This window comes from Lepidothrix coronata, unplaced genomic scaffold, assembly GCF_001604755.1.
Source record: "Lepidothrix coronata isolate B3197 unplaced genomic scaffold, Lepidothrix_coronata-1.0 Scaffold191, whole genome shotgun sequence".
In the NCBI taxonomy this organism is placed as follows: Eukaryota; Metazoa; Chordata; class Aves; order Passeriformes; family Pipridae; genus Lepidothrix; species Lepidothrix coronata.
The window spans coordinates 1,199,742-1,221,883 of record NW_016690371.1 but is presented as its reverse complement, the minus strand read 5'-3'; the positions used below and the strand labels follow the sequence as shown (position 1 = coordinate 1,221,883).

Sequence of the window (22,142 nt, the reverse complement as noted above, 5' to 3'; positions counted from 1 at the left end):
CTGAAAAGATGAAATAGATAAATGCCTTAAGATGTGGAAATTTTCACTCCTGAGGAAAATTTGAAATTTTTTTAGTCATATTCTGAATTACATGCTTTCCAGTCACCCAAAATACAATTAGAAAAACTTTCCATTATCCAAAAGCAAGGTGTCACTTAATATTTAACATATAACAAAACTCATTTGAAGGCTCTGAATCTCAGTTTTTTGAATGGAATGATTTTCTCCTGTAATATGTGATCTTTGAGCTTGTTGTATTTAATAATATACCAAAACTACGCCCTCTGACAAATGCATGTCTAAGTAGAATATCAAAGAAACATTTTATGTATGTATATATATATGTCTGCCTTTGCTATCAGCAGCCTCCAAAGCACATGTATTTCCAGAGGAATAAAACACCATTTTTACAAAGATTTTTCCTATGTTTCTGTTTTTTGGTTGTTTGTTTGTTTTTTTTTAACAAGGGTGCTAAACTACCTCTGGCCTACCTTTCTGAGGGCTTAGCTGCACATTCCATCAGCCAATGGAGATTTCAATGTGCACGGAGGAGCCATAACAGTTCCTCTCTTCCTGCAACTGTTCACTACCAAATTTGGCTTTGTGTGTTATGTTTACCCTAACACTCTTCAAAATGTTGACAGAGTTCTGAAAGTCCATCAGAAGACTGAACAGCTGGAAACAGAAATCTCCCTCAGGGCATGCCTTTTAGGATTGGAGCACAGTAACACAGCTACACAGTAAAATAGCTGCAGGTGGAGGCTCACCCTAACCAAAGAGATCACCAATGACCTATAAATTGTATTTAATCCTTTAGCAAGAAAATAATCCCATATAGATGATATAATCAACACTATCTGTGTGCATCCAACCAGCATCAGCATATTTGTATGTAAAACACAAAACTGTCAAGAAATGAGACTACCAGGTTTTTGTCTCATTCTCAGAGTTATCCAGGTTTCTGTCTGATTTCAGCTCTTGGGATAAAGTATTTATTTTTGGTTAGTACCATGCCTTCTCTATATTTTCTCAGAAGGGAAACAAGATTCAAAGTTAGTAATTAACATTCAGAAGGCTGAAAATATATTTATTATTGATAGCTCTCTATTTGGAAAAATGTATTTAAATAAAAGTGTGAGATAATTTGTTTCAAATAATTTATTTGTAACATGCCAAATAGAAAACTTAATAAACTGGTCTTTCAATACTAATATTAAATTGAAGTGAAACTGCTATCAGGAGAGAAGAATATTTGATAAAACTGTTATGATGAAAGTTAGAAAATTTTTATTAAAGTTGATGGCTCGTATAAAAGTAGAAGAAAAATAGATTGAAACTACTGATTTTTTGAGAAGACTGGTTGTTTTGCCGAACTTCAAGAGTCCAAGGAGGAAGTCTAAAGATTTCCGGTTAAACTGTTCCTTAGAGCTTCTTTAAGATCTAATATAACTTCCAGATGTGACTAACAGAACATTAGATTCATGTTCAAAAAATACATATATTCTAATAGTTACATAAACTCATTCATGGTTACAGTATTTGTAGGTCTACCCAAAAAAGACCACAACTGAAGGTTCTCTGAAGATCTAGATTGGCCATAGCAATTAGCACTAAATTGGAGAGCTCCTAAAATTCTCCTTCTCCAAGGAGAAGTGCTTTTTTGTTTCTTCACTTTTCTTCAGAGATTTTTTGCTTGCTCATTTTAAAAAAGCTGCAGGAGAGAATCAGGTTATGGAAATAATAATCTCCAATTCTTTTACCCGAATCTCAGCTCAGTCTGATTGAAAAGGAAAATGGCAGGTATCTTTATAGTTTTATTTAGAGCTCAAGTCAAATCCAATTTTTCTCAAGCTGCAAGTTTAGACACTAAGGAACTATTTACAGTCAGGCAGTTCCCCTCTGTCACTGTGAGACAACTTTCTCTAGTTTCAGCAGGGTAGCTTGTAACACTTCTGATTACTGGAACTTTCTGCTACAGATGGAAAAGATAGTATCTGAAAAAAAAAAAGAAAGCAAGTTGGTGCTGCCAATTATTTGATTGATCTCTCACTTTGAGAGATAGTTCCCAATACTTGGAGAACACTGGCAACGTTATATTTTCATAGTTTTGATATCCCAGATACACATTTCTCTGCGTTTCGTGTGTTGAGATCCAAAATTTCAGAGCTAAAAGAAGAGTGAAAAGGGGGAAAATGCAAACCTGTTTGTATTACAGTGTCACACTATACATCAGTATTAATATCTCATACGCAAGGGTACTTGCAACAGATGATATCGTCAAATTCTTTTTTTTTACCATCTTGTTTAGTCTCCATTAAGAGATAATAATAGACAGTAGTAATTATTTTCATGGATACTTGTGGAAAACGAAGTTTTCAAGAACTGTATGTTACAAAGGCATGATGAGAGAAGACCTCTGGCAGCTCAGGAATTTGAAACCTCCTGCCAATCAGCAGCAGAATTTCATTCACAACAGGTAACTCTTTTGTTTTCAGCAGGAGCAACTATTGACCTGCTTATTTGACTATTTTAGCCCTCAAAGTAAGTAAAAAAAGATTACTGTTCACAGTCAGATAGGTCTTGAAACTAGCTGAGTCTACACAGGGCATCAGCAAGGCAGTTTTTGGAACAAGGGCTGAAGCTGGACCACACAGGACTTCACCGGCGTGGGAGTGAAGAGACGAGGCATGACTTGATGCTCTGAAGGAATCAGTTACCAAGCTAATGTTCAAATCAAGCATCTAAAGGTGAAATTACATTCAAAAGGGAACCTACAAAAAAGTGGGATAACAAAAGACTATGTTCTAAGTTATGATCATATTTAGAAAGGCAAATACCTCACTGCCTTGGTTTGTGCATTGACTGGAGTCCACAGACTGCTAACACTGAATATCTGCAAAAATATCTCAGTTGTGGCATATCTGACTTGTCAGCATATTTCAGGAGATACTTCTGTTCCTGTAACCAAGAACTCTTAGAGTATTCCAAATTCTATTCTGTTCTACTTTTTTCTTCTTTCATTTTGCTAAATAATTGTTCTCTCTTTTTTTTTTTTAATTTACGCCTGGATTTTGAACTTCTCATACACTCAGTGTTCTCTGATTCATCTTTGGCTACAACTACTTAGTTGCCAAAAAATGGTACCAGCTGGTACTAAGTCATTAATAAAGTATTTTTAATATGCTGCAAGAGCTTTTGTTTATGCAACCTTTCTAAAAGTGGGGCTTCGCTCTGGATAGGTAAAATGCAAATGCAGCAAATGGTCTATGTGAGAGAAAATCTAATATAAAATTGTAGCAGTGAATTTATGAAAGCAAATCCAGAACTATTTCTTACACTAGTAATAGGCTGATGACAAAAGTCATCATATACAAGTAATTCATAAATCCATAGAGAGTTGGAATGAAAAGAGATTTACCAACAAAGTATGCCACAGTTAATTAACAATGCCCTGAAATCTTCAGCCTTGCCTCCCTAAAGGAAAATTTATTGAATTAAATCTTGATCTTTTGGTGCTTTGGTAACAAATACTTGTGCTTTCCTTGCACAGCTCTCTCTGTTGTGAGCACACTCTATAGTAAAACTACCATACCTGGGTTTAAAAGGACAGCATTCACTAAGATTCTAAGACATCTAATACTAAAACACAGTATGAACATTACATATGAACAAACTCCTAAAAGTGAGGTTCTGTACTACATACAAAGAGTATCAACAAGTAAGGTAGAATCATTATATTAAATACCCAGCGGATATTTCACTTCTAAATGGTGGGTGCCTCAGACATAGAGAAGTACGGATCACTGGTTCTGTCAAATGGGTTGTGAGAGGCACCAACATATTAAGCCACTAGAAGAATGGATCCCAGAATTCATGGCTTGGTATGTTATCCTACACACCATATTCCTACTCCTCCCTTCATTTTGTTTTTTCAGAGACCCAAAAAGATGTTTCAGTTCTAAGACCAAATGAACATATATTTGAGAAAGTTGCAAAGCAATAGTTTTCTTGGTAGCATTCAAAAAGTCCACTATGAAAGGCTTCTAGGAAGTACTAGATCTACAGTACATGGCTATGCCATGTCATTCATGGTCACAGTTCTAACTGGATCCCTGGATTTTTGGATCTCTGACCATGAATTCCCAACACATGCATTTTGTTAATGACTACAAGGATAAAGAAACAGTATGTGCCTTACGAAGAGTTAAATATGTGCCTTAAGAGTACGTTACTGTAATAAAAACGTAGCCTAAGACCTTGAGGCTGCCAGCTTTCTAGCTGCCTCTGTGGTAGGCAATGGCTACGTAAGCTGTGCAGGATGCTCTCCTTATTACATAGTCTACTGATCAAGGGCTGATAATATCAAAGATGTCTATTCTTTTCATACAACTGTTCCTATAGCTGCTTAATCAAGAAGAATATGCTAGCTAAGGACAGAATTGATTGTCTGAAGTGTGATAGCAAGCACAGTTTTTCTGCTCAGGGATTCTTATTCATTCTCCCATCCCTAAATGTTTTCTTATCCTTTGGGGGGACTCTGTGGCAAATGTTACATTAGCTGGATGCAAATCAACACTTGCACAAGGTAGTGCAAATTGTTGTCAAAGTTGTTAGCATAATGAATGCAAAAATAAAATAGTTTTTCAAATCTTCAGGCTATGGTGAGAAAATAATATATAGTGGTGCTGCTTTCCATCAGCAGAGAAAGATTTTCCTTCTTAGCCATTAAGACACAGGACTCTAACTGAAATACTGAAGCAGTAAAACTTCTGGACAACATCGAATTTAAATGAGGGTTCTCATATTCCCCCCACTGTCTTTTCAACTGACATAACAAGGACTGCAGCACTGTCATAGCTGTCTGAAGCAAATGAGAATAAAAAGTTAAACAAGACAAGTGCTGTTCATTAGAATAATTTATTCTGAGATCACTCTTCTGCTCTACATCTACTTTGAAACATGTAATTTTGGTACCTCCCACACTACTTTTATTGACAGTAAGTAATCTAGGAGAGAAAGGGAGGATTCAAAAAACAGTATGTATCCTTTAATGGCAAAAGTCCAAGATACATCAGTTCTCCAACACTGTGTATGTTTCAAGTGCATCCATTTAAAGAGGAAAAAGAAACCAAATTATCACCTGTTACAGAACAGTATTTAACCCTTTATTTTGATTTCTACCCCAGAGCAGTTTCCAGTTTAATCTCTTACTAAGGAAAATGGACCAGTTAGAAAAACCACAAAACAACTGAGGCAGGAAGGCACCTCTGGAGATCATCTCATCCAGCCTTGTTGCTCAAAGCAGACTCGAGCAGGTTGTTCAGGGCTGTTGGGTTTTTAATATCTCCAAAGATGGAGACTCCACAGATTCCATGAGCAACCTGTTCCAGTTAAACCACCTTCACAGTAAAAGTATTTTTTTCTTAGGTTTTCAATATATGTCCATGGCCTTTTGTCCCTTCACAGTGTCACTGAGACACGTCACCTCATAAGCACTCCAGAAGCCTTGTGCATTCCTTGTGCCCTGCTGCATTGCCCTCTAGCAGGTATCAATCAAACAAACCTCTTTCAAACTATGCAATTTCCTGCAGGAAAAATACAGTTTTGCTTAGGCAATTTCTATCTTATTCATAGGAAAGGTAGGCTTTCCTCTGTATGCTTATCTAAACTTTTAAAAAATAAGACTATCCAAGCAGATTTAAGAAACTTATTCTTGATTACATTGGATTAGAGAGATGGCCTGTGGTACAGTATGGTCCAACCCTGGATCTTCTCAGAAGAAAACTAACTACCGTAAAACAGAAGTCAACCCCAGGACATTAACAAAATCTTGCATCAGGCCCACAGTCTTTCTAGAGGAAAAATTGTTAGCATAAAATAAAGGTCCCATGCCCCCTTGCAACACATAGGTGCTTGCTTATGGTGAAAAGAGTACATACACCTCCTTCTGTAGGAGCAGTTAGCAACACTTCTGATTGTGTCCCACAGCAATATTTTTTTGTCTTTTATATTTTTTTGTCTGATTGTGCGACAGAGAAAAGTGAAGGGGATATAGGTGCTCTGTAATGAATAAGGGCACAACTGAGAAAACAGATTTCTGCTGTAAGGAAGATACACTCTTGCAAATTATTCTGTGTTAGCACTTGGGCATAATATGCTTTCAGTGAAAGAAACAGAAAACTTATTCTGGCTTTGAATTGAGGGGAAGTTTCCACAGGGAAACTAGGGAAAAAGCATTTGTACATAAGCCGTAACACATTCTGTTAAAATTCATACCAAACTCTTCCATTCCATCTATGAATTAAGGTAGAAAAAGAACAGTTCATTCCAGGATAAAAGTCACATTACTTGCTGCAATTCAGTAAAACTTCCTCCAGGCACAAGATGAAACAGCACTTCTCAGAGGGTGGGGAAAGATAACATTAAGTCTAATTCTGAGCCGGTTATGGTGACCTTATGGGTACAAACCAGCTTACAAAATTAGTTTTACACTACATTCTAAGTCAGAATTCTGTAGTGTTGGAAAAACTATCTACTTGGGATAATCTGAAAGCAAAGGGGTATACCTGAAAAATAGACAAAAAGCAGTTATCGCTATATGAAAAATTCAAGGCTTCTTTTTCCTCCCCAGCACAGCAGAAGAGATGGATTGGCTGACTCAGAGATCAGGCACTAAGCAACAAGCACTTCTTTCCAGTACAATAGAAACACCTAATAAAACAGCTTCTGTTCAGGAGCCACACTGCTGCAAAGAGCCATTTTCCTCCCAGGTGAAACTCTACAATATCCCACATTGTGAGTTAGCAACAGGCTCAAGGGGCCACCACTGCATAAGTGGGGCAGAGACTCCTGTGGAGTCAAAACCACTACTTCAAAAAAAATCACTTGTTCAGAAACAACGGAGCTGCCTGTAAAGGCATTTTGGTAAAATGGCACTCTGAAATGGGCATCTGTGCTCCATTAATTCAAACAACATTTTCACCACTCAGTACAGCCTTTTAGAATGCCAAATTTCACAACACATGCCAGCCAGTGTCCTTGGTTGAAAGGTTTTATGGTCCTGGTACCTCCCTTGCCCTTATGCAGACAGGAATACAGAAGGAGCCAGTTGAGAAGTCAAGACCTAGATGGAAGTTCTCATAGATGTGACATTCCCATCATGGTGCAGTGATAACTCACACTGAGTCCCCTCTGTGCAATACCTGACATGCACTTCCCTGCTACAATATGCTGCACTTAATCTCTTCTTTTTCAAAGGGGAGTAACTGAGGGACTAAACCACTTATTCTACATTAAAAAAATGTGTCTCAGCTGTGCTACTGTGATTGTACCAGCTGCAGATAATGCAGCTTACTGATGTACAAACAATGTTAATAACTACAAAGATAACAGTCCTCTATCAAGTAATAAAGGCAGGATACAATCAGGAATGGTTCTATGAAAAAGAAAAAAATACAGAATGGGGATGTGAAAGGAAATTCAAAATGTTCTGAGCTGAGAGATTTATTAGTGTACAGATCTACATCTCTAGACCATGTAAAATTATATTTTCAGACCATTATATTCTATGCAGTAAGGAATAAATCTAGACTGGCAGAGCTGGACTAGATGACCTTAACAGTGACTCATTTTTAAAGAATTCCCCAGCTTTGTCACGGAAAGAAATTATAACAAGCAATTTTTTTTCCCTCATGGTCACAATGCATAATAAGGTAATAGAGAAAGTTTAAAACAAAAGTTTTCCACAAAAGACTCCAACTGTGCTTCATAATGGTCCATAAACCAATCTTACCTCATCTCTAGAGCATTTTGTTTTGCTGCAATAATTAACTCTGGATTTTAGTAAAGATCACAGTGTATATAGAAATAGATGTAAAATCTCCCATACTCAATGCCTTCAAATTTCATTTAGGCAACCACTTCCCCAATAAGAGAAAGTTTATAGTATTAACTACTTCTTTTAAAGAGAAGGAATGCAGATGTGAAAATATTCTCTCATCTCTGAAAGGAATAATATACCTTAAGAACAATGCAGATATTATTCCATATAATTAAAAGAACTTAGCACTCCCTCCTGAGGAGATTAAGTATTAATGTTTCACAAAATATATGCTTAAACAGAACTCATATATAAAAGCTGCATATGCACACCTACTCTCTTCACTCTTGAGTTCAAAGGACTGAGAGTCTAGAACTGGCAGAACAGATGTGAGATTACTGAGTCACATTCACAAGATGATTTTAGCTAAGCAGCAATCATGCAGCAGAAACTATGCCTTAAATCCAAGCAAGTTGCTATCATTTCAGCTATTGCCAAAAATATCTGTTTTATTGTTCATCTCCAACTTTTTTGCCATAAGGACAGCCAAGCAGTGCAGCAGGCTGGCTCAGAGCTCATGAAGTCTCCATCTCAGGAGGTTTTTAACATCCAACTGGGTAAAGCCCTGAGAAGCCCTGTCTGACCTCAGAGCTGGTCTTGCTCTGAGCCAAAGACTAGACTACAGACCCTCCTGAGGTCCCTCCCAGCCTGAAGTAGGCACTTCCTACTGGTTTCTGAGGCATTTGTATTTTTTCTTCTATAGCAAAATCATTAGATGCCTTTCTCTTGCTGGCATTTTTCCTCCCCTCAGTCCACCATTTTACTTGGAATTATGACAACTGGCTATCCATTCACCTTTTATTGGTCCCATCATTAGCAACAGCAATTCATACCATGTTTGAATGTGGAGTTTAATACATATCTGAATAGGATTAAGTGATTTAAGTGATTTTTGGACTAGACCGAGGAGGTCTCTCTATTAGTCTATGTTGATTGCACTACTCCAAAAATAATACAATGCCATCTTCTTTTAGCAAGGAATTTCTATGCTGTTTCTCTCTTGCCTTTTCTATCACAAATGTAGAAGAATTATTTTGAACCACATTTTTACCAAACTCAAATGGAATATCTAAAATTACCCTTAAGCACATCAATCTTATGGCAATCCCAATCATTTCCAAATGTCACAAGTAAGGCATATTTTCCTTACTGGTTAACTGTTTGACCATTTGGTTTGTAGATGAAGTTCTTACACAGATTTTAACAACACAAATACCGTTTTTATAATTTGATTTATGTTTGTTACATACTAAAGTGCTGTATTCAAATGAAGGGAAATATACGGCATTATTTAGGTGATTTCTTTTGAGAGTAAAGAAGCTGACAAAGAGCTGGAACCACTATTCCAACTTAATAATGGGAGAGATGCTGCTCTTCTGTCTGAATCAGAACACGTGCAAATGTGTAGACATTCAAACCTGCCCATGGCCAATGAGGCAACTGTGGCTGTGAGATATGATGGTGTTTCAGACCATGATGGCAACAGGTAAGAATTTTCCATTATGTTTATTACTCATATCCTTCTTCGCCTTACTCAATTTTCAATTGTTCTTTCTAAATGTCTGTAAGAGCAAAAGGCTGTCTATACCTGAACTATACTACATTAGGCTGACGAGAAATCAATACAAGCTCATGATGCCTTCATAGAAAAATTGTACATTCTTCTCTGCATTGCATTATATGAAACATATTACTAGTACTTTTGCCTCTGAATAGACTTAGAATCTTTTAAAAGAACTACAAATCAGATTATTCTATAAATTCATAAGCCTCTTCAACTCTGTTTCTACTGCAGTGCAGAGTTCCCTCCATTTCCACACTGGTGCATCTAGTGATCAACACAGCCTTTTCTCCTCATTACATGCTCACTGATGGGAAAATGAGCAAGGAGCTGAAGCTGTAAAACAGGTCAAAGTGCTCTCCTACATTCCCCTAAGGCTACAAAAACTAAGTGAGATATGACCAGTGTAACCTACAGCTGAAAGGGATGCTCCAGTCACCTCCAGAGAGGGACATCACTGTTTAGATTTTACCAGCCAAACTATGCTGGACCATCAGAAATATGCAAGTACTTGAAGAGAAGCTTGGGCACCACAGCAGTTCAGAGTATTGGATTTTTCTGCTGAGGCATCCAGGTGCCTACTTGGAGTCCAGTCTAAGAGAGAGTTATTTTCGTAAAATCATGAAAAATGATGGTTTTCTCACTTGTGAAATTTCAACAGCACATGTGCTACTTTTGGTTAAAGTTTGTGTTTTCCCACTTTTACAGTGGAAGCTAGAGCATGCACCATTATATTTTGACTGCAAAGGCCTAACTTACAAAAAAGCAGTAGAGAAATTAGGTTTAAAATGCTTTCTTACTGTGGTATTAGATAGACTGAAATATTTCACAATTATTTCCAAAACTCTACATGATGTTCATTTAATTTCTGGAAAATTATTTGAAATCCAGGGCAGTTTCATAGCTGGGAATATAAAAATGCCAATGTTTTGAACTGTAACAAAAGTATAACTTTTTTACATCAAATACTTCTTATGTTTTCAAGGAGTTTAAAATTTCCTTCGCTGATGATTGATGCATATAAGTCTGTAATCTATCTGCAAGCTTCAGTATCAGTTTAATACTTAAATTTAAATGGAGATGAAAGACCATAGCAAAGAAGTAACACTAATTCAAATGTTAAAAAAATTATGAAAATATATATGGAAAATATTTTGCACTGTGCACTTAGGTTAAACTAGACTTTGATATCAACTGCTAGATTTTTATCCTATAACAATTACATGTCTAACTATAGACTATTGTGAAAACAGGGAGGAGAAAAAGAAAAAGGGAGCCTTGTTATTTAAAACTTGTTATTTTAATAGTTGGACTTCAAACATTTTTAAGAAGAAAATGTACCAACTCCATCTGTTGTAATGGTACAAAGACATTCTAGATTTCAGACACCTACTTAAAATCTGTGCAATTGATATTTAATTTTTTTCCCTACAAAATCTTTTTTTTCTTAATTTACCAATATCATAACAAAAAAAATTACCAAACGGAAATTCTTTAAATACTGTCATGTTTACAATTATAGTAAATTGTTAGTTTTTCAGTGGGGTAATTTTTGCTTGTTTTTCTTCTGTAAATAATTCTCCAGTATGTAGTGTTTTTTTAGATGCCATATCTATATAGAAGGTTTTTGCAAAAAATTGATGGGTAGCTTCTGTACAAGTTTATTAGGAAACTAATATGCATATGTTCTGCACTTTCTTAAATGCTAGTTATTCAGTATTTTCATGAAAAATCTGTGCAGTTTATGTTTAAGCACTTCCACTTTTTACTTCCTTTCAGCCTTTCTGCAGAGAGGATCAGGAGAAGAAAGGAAAAATCAACCACTTGACTTAGACTTCCAACTCTTCAAAATCAGGAGGTTTTGGTAAATTCTTCTCTATATTGACAATGCCTGAATATGTTGTATTGAACTTTTAAAAAGCATTTTCCCTTATTTTTTCTGGAGGAGTTTGTAGGAGGCAAGAAATATCTGGAAACATGCATGATTTAAGTAGAAGCTGATTTATGTAAAAGTTATTATCTCCCCTCCAATTTATCTTATAAGCTAAAAGACGATTTTTGCAATAGGTCCATAAACAAATCTTCTTCACTTACAGTATTCTCAACAAGATCACTGTTGCAACCAACTTAACTTTGCATGCCCAGACTAATGCAGCCCCACCAGCTCTGCTGAGGAAACTCCCCGAGCTGAAGTGGTACAGCAAACTCAGGGGACTGGCAGAGAGAGACAACTGAAATTGTAGCCTTGGTCAAACCCCTCACCCTTGTTGCCTCAGTGTCCTCACTGGCAGTGTAGGAAAGTGGCTCTCTGTGGGTGCTCAAAGCAGCAAGTACTGGGATTGATGATGTGAGCTAACAGTTGCCAGGCTGCATTTCAACCACATGGACAGTTACACATGCTAAAGAGGAAAAGAATAAGTTTCCCAAACGTGCACTAACTTAATTCAATGTGCAGCACAAAACCTCCAGCTGGTAGCTTTTATTGTATTTCTCCTTTATTAAAAGTAAAACTGGAACATTAGAGATAGTGCATGTGTACCTATGTACACATGTAAATTCATCAAAATCCCAAAGGTGCATAACCTTGATTTCTCTTCTCCACTGAACCCCCTGTTTCATATGTATGAACTTGAAATGTTACATCTTGCTACTAAACTTACCTGATTTTCAAATGCAATTAAAATGACCAAAAAAAGTCCTGTAATTAATTAAACGATTTAAAATAGGCTGGTTATTACAGCAAATTGAGAAGCTGTTATTTTTCTGTCACTTTTCCTATGACAAGCAAGTCATTAGATATTGCTAAATACACATGAACAAGGGAGCATACACTGGAAAAGGCAAAGGGATAATAGGAGGCAAGAAGAGAGAAGAAATAAGGTAAATAATACAAGTTTATTGGAGTAGGTTTCAGCCTATTGTATATAGTAGGGAGTTATACAAGAAAAAGTAATCATACTACTATATACAATGGGCTATAACCTTTTCTTCATGTAGCAATGCTGTTTCTAGATTAAAGGAAAGTTCTATTGATCCAGTTAGGAGCAGATTATTATTAACCTGATGTGGAACTTCTTTTGACCCATGACACTATTTCTCTCTCCTAAATAACTACGATATTTTCCTTCAACAAAAACACAAAGCACAATGCACTAAGGAAATTCCTATATAGAATAACATAATGAACTTAAGAAACTACAATCATATGGCAGAGCTTTCATCTCTTGTGCCCCAAAGGTTCAAGACAATTTTAACTGTGCTGTTTTCTATCTATGGTAATAGATCACATTGAACACCTGTTTGACACTAGATTAGCAACAGCTCCAACAGTTTTCCTTGGCTTAATAAAAACCTTAACACTCTATGTTGGTTTCTTTTGCAATATCAAGGAAGAAAAATAGAATGCAAAACCAACAACTTGGCTACAAATCAATATAACACTGGAAACACTTTCCAGAATGGGGAAAAAAACCCCAAAGCAGTGAAGAAAATTTGTATGTGAGGATTCAAAAATACCAAATGTGGATACAAGAGATGTTTACTTCACGGGCACAATACAAATTAGTTTTCCTGCTGCTATGGTCTCAGCCATCACATCAGTTACGTTCAGTGCACACAAGTAAACGCTGTTCAGTTTTCAAGGCCGTCACTGAAATGCACCCTTGACCACATGGTTTTTGATTGCAATGACACGTCAATGATATAAACAAAGCTGTTAAAACCAGTGATTTTATGCAAGTTTAGCATCGTGAGAGTCAGAAAAATGCTAGACTGCCACATTCTTGTGATCACTTTAGAATATAAAAATTTGAATCTGCTGGCATTTCACAGAATAACTTTTAGCAAATAAACAGCAACCAGGCACTTCTACATTACCATGGTAATTTTTTAACACCATCCACTTTGTTTACAGCACAAAACCATACCATTTCCGTTGAATTTAATTCAGCAGTGCAGTTTTTTGATCAATGATTTTTCTTTTCTATAGAGCCACGTATAAAAGCAGTAGGAGTTGAAGTCAGCATAATTGTAAAAGCTGCTTTTCTGCAGAAAACCTTCACAGTAAAAAGGTAATCAACCTGCTCACATCAGGAGCAAAATTCAAAAGGAAAGAGGCCTGGAATTCTAAGGGGAATTCATCGTTAACCACTGGGAATCATCTTTAGTCCAAAATTATTTATCATTTATATCAAAGGACTCAAAATAGAATGAAAACATCATTGAATAGAGGTAACACAGAATCAAAGACCAGTGAATGACATGAGACCTGAACGCTGAGTGAGCAGCATGGCTTCTATTCCAGGAAGCTCAGAAAAAAGTGAAAAGAAAATACAAGAAAAAAAATGAAAACATTAAATGTCCATGTTTTCTATTTCACAGAATATGCATATTAAAAGGATAATTTCAGAAGAACAGTTTTGGTAATTCTGTTCCACAGCAGACCTGTGAGCTTCAATACTCCATGTTATGGACTTGGGAATCACGGTGGCCAGATTTGAGGGTTCAGAGCCCTTACTCTCATATATTTCATACTTAGGGTTGCTTTAGAGACATAGATAATTCAGCAAGCATATCCAAGAAGTCATATGTTTCAACATGACCAACCATACACAATGTTATATATTTAAGAAGAAAAAATGTAAGATATAAATAATTAGATTGGGAACACCAGTTTTGCAAATGAGTGATTTGAAAAAGTGTCATCACAGAAAAAAATAAAACTAAACCCAAGTAATAAACACACACCCGCTCCAAGGCTATGCTTAAAATAGGTAAACAGTCCTTTAAATATTTTAACAGAAGAGGTAGTGAACAGAAAGAGAAAGGTTATATTATCTTTCTATCCAGCTCCTGGAAACTGATGTTCTGTTCTGGCATACATACTTTAGGAAGGATGCTTCGGATACTTTAAGATTAAATATAAGGATTTGAAAGAATTATGAGAATGAGGAAAGGATATGAACACACAGTCTCTGATGAAAACCCCAAGATGCTCATTCTGTTTCTTTTAAGCAAGAGAAGGCTAAAAACTTATTTGATTATAACCTGTAAATTCCTATATTGGGAGACAAAATTTGGTAACGCTGTAATAGGGCAGACACTTTTTAGTGATCTTTAAGATGCAATTTGCAAGTTGAGCATAATGTTATGTTTTCATTGTCTTATTTGCTATCTATAGTTTAATAAAATTGTACTGTAAAGAGATATGAGTTCCTTGTGTTTTATCTGTACTTCTTCCCCATTTTTTATCTGCTCACTGCACTGTTTTTTTGAGATTTTAAAAAAGTTCTGTTCGATTTATTACAAAACCTTTGGCTCTGCTCTGTGGCAAAGACATATAGCCCCATGTGCAAACCAGATTAGGGTTTCATAAGCCAGAATGCTTGGATGTCATCACCACAGAAAGGAAACTGTATTGTACTGCATGATAGCAGCCAACGTCCAGTGATAGCATCAGCAATATTCAGCTACAGAGGGCTGTAAATGCTTTGTGAAGGGCTCCTTCCCATTTCCCCTGGGACAAATCAATGGCCCAAGCTTCCTCTTTCTGTTTACTTCATGCATTTTGCTTCAAAGGCAGCTAGCAGATCAATACTGATTTGTATTCTAACAGATGAATAACCTTTATTTATTTATATAAATGAATAAGCTCCTACTAAATTTTCAAAAAGATGCTGAAGATTTAATGGCATTATAGAGAGAGCCATCCTTTAATGGTAATGATGCACAAGAAGAATTAGCAGTCACTGGTGGAATTTGTGGTGTTAGCAGTTCAAGTGTTTTGTGGATGGATATCCAAAGTACATGAAAAGTGCTGCTTCTCAATTATAAGTTTTCTGTTGCTCATTAACTTCTACACCAGAATTTTGAAGAATCTTCCAGTTCCTGTGTAAATCATTTATCTTTGTGCATAATTTGGAAATTAGACGTAATAGATAATAGAGGAAACAAGAGCAAAACCAAAGATGGCACCTTAAAAAGAAGTTTTTCTCGCTGCATAGTGTCAAGAATTTATCATATACTAAGAAAAGTTACTGAGAGATGAGAATTCTCTTAATGCATGGAAAGTGTCGCAAATTGACTACGTTGTTCTTGATAGGGTAGAAAGTCCTTCCTTATACAAATAATTTTTCTATTTTTCTCTGTAAATATTTGATTTCACTCACTCTTGCACTGATTAGATTCCTTCTAGGAAAGACTGCAGACATTACGAAGAGGACAGTTTGGGGACACTTGCAATATCCTCAGCTCTGTGTATTAGGGAAAATACATATCAATCTGTCTTTGCAAATGGAAATCTCCCCACTATCAGCTTTCCAACTCAGAAAAAGAGCGTAGAACTAAAGTTGGAAATAAGAATGTAAGGAAAAAAAGTTTGTTGTCTTACCTAAATTACTACAGAAAATAAAGAAAGGAAAGAACAATTCTTGAATCTGGAGACCTGATTTAATTAAAGTGCACCACAAGCACTTACTTTTAATACTAAATGAATATTCGCTGACATTTATCAGACTTACACACTGCAGCATACAGTTTTAGAAGCCAGTGGACCAAGCATTCAGGTGGTATCAAAAGATGAAAAGGCTCCATTAGTCTCAATTAATCTACACCAATTATACTGCAAGAATCAGCAGTGATGTTTTACAATATGAGGCCAAGTTGTAAGCTGACTGAAAGGTTCAGAGAAGCTCAGCCCGCTAGTTTTTCAGAGCAGACTTCCTGACAAGCCCACATTGCCATCTCCTTTGGACACTCGGTATCTAAATTACATACTCTTTGTTAATACATGAAGATAATGTCAATTATTTCTATTGCTTTGCTGTACAGTTACTGTGTATATATTCCTCTACATTGGCATCTTTTACTGAGATCTAAAACATAAATAATTCTATGGGGTGAATATGTTATCATATCTAAAATACATTGTGATCTTCTAACTCTTTTTTTCTGACACATTTAAAAACTAGCAAGTTACTGCAATTTTACTTTTATATCCTATTAATAAGAGTCCCTCCTTTTACATTTATAATTGCATTATTGAGGGCTATTTGTTAAAAACATTTACATTCATAAGGGCTCCCCTTACCTCAAATTAAAACAAACGTCTCCCACAGGTTTTCCTGCCAATATCAGGCCTTTCAAGTACCTGTAATAAAGGGGTTGTCTGACAACACTTAGCATGTTGCAGGGACAATGATGCTGGAAAGAAGGTTTCTAGGCAGTCTGGAAAGTGCTGCTTCTTCCCTTTCCATCAGTAACAAGTAAGTCAAGGCAGAGATACCACACTGCATTTTAAATATGATATCTTGTAGATCAAGGAGACAAAACATCAGTGTCCATCCCACATTTTAAAAGCAAAATAAAGAATTCTAAAATACTTCGTTGAGATGTAGTCATTGTCTGAAGAACAGGAATCAATGCAACAGCAGCAGTCCAAAAAAGGTTTCAACACCAGTATAAAACCAAGGCAGTCTCTTACCATGAGCACAGACAAATGGTTTTTGTTAATGTTATTTTTACTCACGTGGTACAAAGCAGTTTCTGGTCCAGGTGTGCCCATGACTTCTTGTCTCAGTGAGTCCATTTGTAAACTAGGCAAAAGCGAGTAGTGACTTGGACTACTACTCTTGTCTCCCTTCTTTTTGGACTTTTTCCCAGTATCCTTTTTGCTATTCCTTTGAAACATGTAGTCTTCTTGACCTATTTTCTCATTGCTCATATAACGAAGCAATGAATTTTCTGTTGAAAGAAAAGTAATGCATAAGCTCATTGTGAACTGTTGTATGCCTGTTAATCCTGCTTCTAAAACATACAGTATTGTTGCTAAGATCTACTGTCAATTTTAATTCTTCAAGACTATTTCATTAACAAAACACATTTGCTTCTTTGGTTCAGATAGAATAAGAAATTAAACTTTTGATAGGGCAAATTCGTGAATCTTACAGTTTTCTGATATACTTGACAATAAAGAGAACAGAACATAAGGGAAACCCCACATCAATAAATTTTGTCTTCGAGTGCTAAAAAAATGAGCAATAATAGACTTATGATAATTTTTTTTGCTATTTTTAGCAGGAGTCCTAAAGAATACAAATGTCACTGGTGCCATACATTTAAAAGTAATTTGCTTTGAACACTCATTGGAAATCATTCGCCATATCATACACACTTTCCCTGAATACCCTGAAGCATCTACCAGTTTGCAGCTGAGAAACATCCTGACCCAGAAGCAATGTTTGTGAATTTAGGAAACCTCAGCAGATTTCCCTTTCACAAAATTGCCTGGTCTTTCTTGCATTAATGTGAGCTAGTATGCACAACCTCCTGTGGCAAGAGGTGCTTTAGCTTCAACCCAGACTGCACGAGAAGCCTGCTCATTTTCTTTTTAACCAGCATTTGTCAGAGACATTTGATCTCTTGGGTCTTGTTTCAGATTAAACAGTGACAAACCTTATTTCATTCCACACAAGACTTTATAAACATTTATTATATCCTGCCTAAATTCCCCCAACTGATGATGGCCACCCTATTTAATTGACCCTGGTTTGGAAGTAACTTCAGGTATCTGATTAATTTTTGTTGTCTCCTAAACCTTCTTCAATTCTACTGCATTTTTCTTAAGAGAGTAAAGAGACTGGAACTGCACACACTCACCCTATAAGCAACAACTGACACAGCAGCATAAGAATTTGTCTAAATCTGTCTTGTATTCTTCTCCTAATAATTCCTAAGTGTTTCCTTTTTTGATCCCTACTGAACATTTAGTTCATATTTTACCAGAAAGATCTATCATTACTGTAACATCTTGTTCCTGGGTGATAGTAACCATCTCAGAGGTCATAATTTTGTATGTGGAGTTATGTATCCACATTACAACCCAAAATTTGGAAGAACTTAAACCTCTATGATTTTGAGGTGAATCCCATGCTGCTCTAGAATGTTTTCCATCCAAAAAGAACTCAGGAAGGCAAAGAGTTATGACATATAAAATTCTCATTTATGCATAAAAAAGATTTAGCAGTAATAATCACACATTTGTCCTCTAGTATTATAAAATTAAGGACACTTCCAAAATGGACAGGATAGTACAGCTGAATCAATGAAATGCCAATATGAAGCTCAGATAAACTGTATGGCTTTGCAGTCATGACTTTCTTTTGCCTGGCTAAACAACTTCCTCAATCCTAAAATACGTGCTGCAAAAAATTAGGTATATGTGAGAGAGAAAACCCCAAAACAGGTTTGTTGTTACTATATAGCTAAGTAAGCAGCAAAATGAGGTTGAAATATATAGCTTAAAGCAAGATAAAATCCATAATGCCTTGTATAAAAGGTGTGTTCAAATCACTTACCTCTCCTAGTATCTCTTTTTATTTTATTGGGATCTTCATAATCCCCCACCCAGTTATATTCTACTGGCATAGAAATAGGCCTTAGCTTCCCTGGAAAGAGAGAAAAAAATTGACATCACACACCATAAGGCAGCATTAAACTAACATTCTTTAGAAGAAAGAACAAATTACGTGCTAAGCTGCTATTCTACAGTGTTGGTTATGAAAGAGGATGCAGTGTTGCCCCTGAACAAGAGGTTAAGATAGGAGTTCTGTTTTCTTTAACAGAAAAAAAAGCAGCTAAGTATTTGATGGATTTTTTTTTTTTTTAAGTTTAGAAAATAAACCCAGTGTCCTACAAAATCTTCATCGGACTGATGTCTGACACTGACAAACGCAATCAAATTTTCACTGAACAATATCTATTTATTATTCTGGAAGCTCCTGGCACACACATGGGAGAACTGTTTTAAAGCATATGTGAATTGTTGGTAACAGAAATGTGTGCATATCACTAAAGTACCTTCACAAACAGCACATTTGCTGGTGGGCTTAAAAGATCCATCAGTGACCGAGTAAGAAAGGAAGTAGAAAACCTCTACATGTAATTTCTTTTGTAGCATTTCATCCACAGAAAGCAAAATACATTATTATTGCCAAATTCACTTTGACTTTAACCAGTAGAAGACAGAAAAGCTGAAAACAATCCTGTCTTTTAAATTTGATTGGAAGCTGCCAAATTGGTTTAAAACAATGCTGAAAACTATGATTCCTGCTTAAGGATTGCACAAATATAGTTGGAAATCAGTGAAAATGTGCTATGAAACTTAGTGAGGTTACTTAGAGTGGTCTGAATTCTCTAGAAAGTTAAACAAAACACAGAGTAGCATACAGCACAATATCTGTAAGACTGAAAACAAAATGTTTTCCCAACAAGGTCAGCCTCCATTCTTCTTTAAATCAATCTACCAGACACAAAACCAAAAACTAGGTAAATAATTTGATTTCAAAAGTAGCAAAGCTACAAGTAGAAACTTCAGAAGTCTTGAAAATTGTTTTAGTAGAGAACCCCTACATAAAGGTCTTATTCCACATTTTTGAGGTTAAACCCACGATACATCGAAAAAGAAAGACCTGTTTATAATGAAAACAAATATTCAAATGTTTATCTCCCTACAGATGTATTGTGTCCATGGAAAACATGCCAATACCATTCAGGCAGCATAATGGTAAAAGTTTTTATTATCTTTTGAAAAAAAATTGACAAAAAAGCTGATGTTCTGTAAAAACCACAGGATCAGGTCACAAATACATCACTGTTCAGGAATATAATGTATAATTTAAGCTTTTTATTTATCATTCATTTTACTATTTATGGACACATATTTAAGTCTGATTGAAGCCAATGAGATTTAGCACACACAGTTATGAAGTCATTTCCTGAGTAGGGATATATTCAGCTTATGTTTACTTGATCAGAAGTAGCTTTGAACAGTTTCTTTTTCTAGAAATAAAACTTTATTTTTTTTGTAAAGCTTAACCCACAATATTTTATTGATAGATACTGCACACTTAACAAAATACAAAAGCTACAAAATTATGTAGAGTCTGATTGTTATCAAAAGTAACATAACAAATTTTATACAAAACCTTCACCTGATTTTGTATCTGGCATTAAAACTGCAATGATCAAATTTGTTTCTTTCCTTAAGTTTCATTTACCTGTTACCTCTCCTAGTCACCCTCTTTTTAACTCCCATGAATTTCCTAAATCTCTTTTCCCTGCTGACTACACTCAGGAAATTTCTTCCTTGGGATATGAACAGAAGCTTTCCAAGGTCAACTAGCAAATTTATACAAAGCCAGTAAGAGCATAAAAGAGAAGTCTCTTTGTTAACATTGTCAAAAAAAGTCAAAATATTCCAAAAAAGAAATTATAGAGGGCCTTATTAACCTCTCATGAAAGAGGGTTGAGAAGTTATTTTTAAAAAAAAATTGACACCATCACACAACTAATGATCAGTACATGTTAAAAACAATTTCGCTAGGCCTTGGAACTCTCTTTGACCTTCTTTAATGGATCACCATAAGCCAGAAGAGAGTTATTGCCATTTTCCGGATTTCTGTGAAAACCTAAGGTCATGCCTAACCACAAACCTTATGATAACAAATGCCATATGTGGGAAACTTTAGGATTTAATGCTGAAATGTTTTTAGAACATTTTTAGAAAACACATTTAAATGAAATAGACTTGATGGTGTGAATTCATTAAAAAAGAAGTGAGATGAAACATGAAAAGCTGTATAACAAATGTGTTAAATAATGATTGACTTTCAGTGCAGTCTTTGATCCATGTCTTTATAACCCTTTCTGCTAACAGAAAAAAAAAAGGCTAAAAAAGCTATCCTATAACAAAATAATAGATTTAAAAGTCCTTGAAGAAGAAATGCGGGTTTTTTTCACTTTCAACCACCAGTATTAAAATTTAACGTCTGGAACAGAGAGTACATCTCTGGTAGTGGAACTGACTGTACTCACCAATTGTATTATCTGAAATACTGGAGCAATAAAATTGATACATTCATTTCAAAAACTTAGTAGTTATTTTGCACACAATGGGCAATGTTAGAAAACACTTTGAAATCATAAGGATACTGAAGATTTTGCAGCAGGATCATGTAGTTGTGTAGAAAAGGTGCATTTTATGAAAATGCAACCTTTAATGTTGTGCAAGCACATTGCTCCAGGTCCTGAGGATACTTTACACAGCACGAGCTCAATTTATATCAAGGTTCCCAGGTGATTTTGAAGCTTGGCTGCATGATGTACTAAATCTGTGCTTCCTCATAAGTTACATCAGTTTTCTTCACAAAGCTACATGATGACAGGATTACTATAACAACTCCAAAGTACAGCTTGTGTTCAGTTTAAAAATTGAGGAAACATAGCAAGTAGGGTGAAAAAATATTCAAGTGTGTGCTCAGCTAACACCATAGCAGTCAAAATACTTTTTTTTAAACATGATATTTTCTCTTCATTTTCTTCTATAGCCTAATTACTCCATGCCTGTCCAATCTTTTATGTGGCAAAAAACCCCCCAATTCTCCCAGTCCAAAGCTGAAACAAGTTACAATAGGTATGGGAAGAGTTCCAACAGGTTCAAAGGGAAAATAACTGGGAGTACAAGGGTTTGAGCATCAAAACTCTCACCAGAAATTGTTTCTGAATTTTCATCCCAAACAAACCAAAAATACAAGATGTGGAAGTAGCATGAATACATGTGCATTTTTACATGCAAAATTCTTCCTTAAACAACCTATAATCTCAAATAAAGAGGAATTGCTATATATAATTGTCATCACTTCCCAT

At 35.7% G+C, this 22,142-nt stretch overlaps 1 protein-coding gene across 6 annotated transcripts in view; it reads right to left on the bottom strand.

Annotated features, from left to right (window-relative positions):
* The window catches only part of CNKSR2 (connector enhancer of kinase suppressor of Ras 2), a 207,682-nt gene that overhangs the window by 58,738 nt on the left and 126,802 nt on the right, over positions 1–22,142 (bottom strand). For all 6 annotated transcript variants that reach the window (XM_017831466.1, XM_017831467.1, XM_017831465.1 and 3 more), the window contains 2 exons: positions 18,794–18,883; positions 16,966–17,180 (listed from right to left, as the gene is read on the bottom strand). In XM_017831466.1, coding sequence (XP_017686955.1) covers positions 16,966–17,180; positions 18,794–18,883 — 305 coding nt within the window. The remainder of the gene's footprint in view (positions 1–16,965; positions 17,181–18,793; positions 18,884–22,142) is intronic.